General features: G+C 33.6%; 1 protein-coding gene across 2 annotated transcripts in view; it reads right to left on the bottom strand.

Annotated features, from left to right (window-relative positions):
• The window catches only part of LOC138012876 (transcription factor CP2-like), a 19080-nt gene that overhangs the window by 11675 nt on the left and 4905 nt on the right, over positions 1 to 2500 (bottom strand). For both annotated transcript variants that reach the window (XM_068859796.1, XM_068859797.1), the window contains 4 exons: positions 2268 to 2356; positions 2078 to 2148; positions 1880 to 1985; positions 362 to 468 (listed from right to left, as the gene is read on the bottom strand). In XM_068859796.1, the coding sequence (XP_068715897.1) occupies positions 362 to 468; positions 1880 to 1985; positions 2078 to 2148; positions 2268 to 2356 (373 nt within the window). The remainder of the gene's footprint in view (positions 1 to 361; positions 469 to 1879; positions 1986 to 2077; positions 2149 to 2267; positions 2357 to 2500) is intronic.

Raw genomic sequence — 2500 nt, 5'->3', positions numbered from 1 at the left:
ACCATATTATCTATGATTAGAAGTATTACTTATAAATTATTATCAAAATCTTTACTAACGGTGAACATAGGAAACTAATATTAATGCAACAAATCAAATCAAATGTTGTTTTTTTCTGTCAAAGGGAAAAACTGGAGAACAATGAACCAACATTACTCAACCCACTTTAATATGGGGTCATCCTGGATATGAACTAAGGCAACATTGGTACACGTATATAGGAGGGAAGTGCACTCACTACTGCACCGTTCTTGCTTCCCACTTCCACTACTCCTTGTTGTAACGGATTTCTGAGCAAATCAATAAAGACAATGTCCTAAGTAAATGATAGAAATCCAGTGAAGATCCAAGAGCTACTCACAATGACATAAAGTTTGGATTCTTTGGTTGGATCCCACTCAAATTCATAACAGTTTAGTAAATTTCCTTTGCTTCTGATATTATAAACACCACTTGACATGGGAACATCTGAAAAATGAGTATTTTAATCTTTTAAATTGAAAGAAGCTATAAACAGCACAAATTCAGAGGACAAATAGTACTGTTACTGTTTTTTTACACACCATGATTGGGACATTTGGCTGGCCACATTCTACAGTATGGCCTACCAAATTTAACGGTTTGTTTTTGTTTCATGATCTCACGATTAAACACATTTTTCAATGTATCCATTTAATAATGGTTCTATGGCTTATATTTATTCAGATTCTTTAAGTTCAAAATGAATCTATGTGACCCAGGTTCCCAAACAGTTTCAATGAGCACTGCCTTCTTAAGGAATTAAGGAAAGTGCAACTAAATTGTTACTGCGCATACATTCTGCGCACCTCAAGTTACTTGGGTTTCCTATGGATGGTGCTTACTAATAAAGAGATATTTTTGCACAGTTTAAAACTAAGCAGAGAAAGCAAAACTTAGCAAGTGCCCTTGGAATGCAAAAAGAAAATTGGGTAACAATGCATTTTTCAGAGGTAATTAAGCTTCAATTTGGAAACAAACACCATGCATCGCTTTGCATTTTAAAGCTTTCTACAAATGTTGTTGATTGATTGTCTTTGAAAAATTTTCTTTTTGGATTTCAATAACACCGGTTAAAATCTGCTTTTCCGAGATATTTGTAAACCATGCAAAAATACTTATTGAATATTAGTAGGCACCATGTGCCTACTAATATACTAATACTACTAATACTAATAAAATTATAATTTACACTAGTAAGTAGGCCTTGTGTTAAAGTCAAAGTACATTGTACCTGACATAATCTGAAGTTATTTTTGCTAGCAATGAGTAAACTGTTCCCGTTAACTTTGGAAAAAAGCCTGCCAAACCAGTTACCTACAACACCCTGATTTTTGAGATTACTATCTAGATGTATATCAGCACTCATTACACCCTTTTTTCCCAACCACTGTGCAGTTTTCCACTTGAACTGGTCTGATCTCTTGTCTAAAAAAGGCTTCTCCTGTTTCAGAAGACTTGGTGGAAGAGCTTGAACTGCCATAGTGGACAGTTCTTTCAGTAACTTAACATCTCATTAAATATTAAGAGGGGATGTTTTAAAATGAAGTATTCTAAGAAATCTTGAAAAGGCAATTTTGAAAAGATATGGGCTTAAAATGCATGTAATTCTATGATTCCACTCTTATGGGTATGGGTATGGGTATGGGTAGCAATCACCACAAAATCAACTAATCAGCGCAGAGAATTTTCAATAATCACCTAGGTAATTATACTAACAATATCATTATTTGTTGTTGTTGTTGTTGTTGAAAATTTGGAACTTACAGTATGGTGAGAGGTCTACAAATATAATTATGATTATTAACATTATTATTAAGAATCATTTTAAGTTATTCATTTTTTATTTTAACAACTTTACCAATTTCCAAAAGTCTATCAGCTGGTCTGTTGCTCTTCCATTCCTCATATTTTTCAGATTCTTGAACTTGAAGCTTTCTCTCATAAAAGCAAAGCTTGACCACACTCTATGTTTAGTATAAAAAGAAAACCATGTAAACCCTTCCATAAGGGTGGCAATGGCTAGCTAAAAAAAATTAATTTAGTTTCATAAAGATACCTTGACACACTGACCCTCGAACTTTAGTGCTTCAGCTGGAAGACATGTCAGTTCTATAAGATAGGACTGTCCTGTTCAAATAAAGCAACAGTTGAAATTCTAGGTCATAAAAACTAGTTTTTTTTCCCATATTACTCTTGAATTTATTGTTATAAACAAAAAGAAAGAAAAAGAAATGTTAAAAAATCACCTTGGTTAAGGTATGTCAGCGAATCTTCCTCAAGTTTTTTGGTTGGGGATGTTGGAGCACGAAGAATGTGAAAGAATCCACATTGAGGACTGCAAACATTGAACAAAAAAGTTAGCCATCAGTCAGTATTAGATTTACTGTCCCTGACTTGGAAGTTGGTGATCAGATCTCGTCAAAAACAAATGACTCCAATTTCATTCAATAACCCAAGATACACAAAGACTGTAAGCGAG

The sequence above is a fragment of the Montipora foliosa genome, chromosome 8, assembly GCF_036669935.1.
Source record: "Montipora foliosa isolate CH-2021 chromosome 8, ASM3666993v2, whole genome shotgun sequence".
Taxonomy (NCBI): domain Eukaryota; kingdom Metazoa; phylum Cnidaria; class Anthozoa; order Scleractinia; family Acroporidae; genus Montipora; species Montipora foliosa.
The sequence above is the reverse complement of the archived record's forward strand: the minus strand, read 5'-3'. Positions and strand labels throughout refer to the sequence as shown.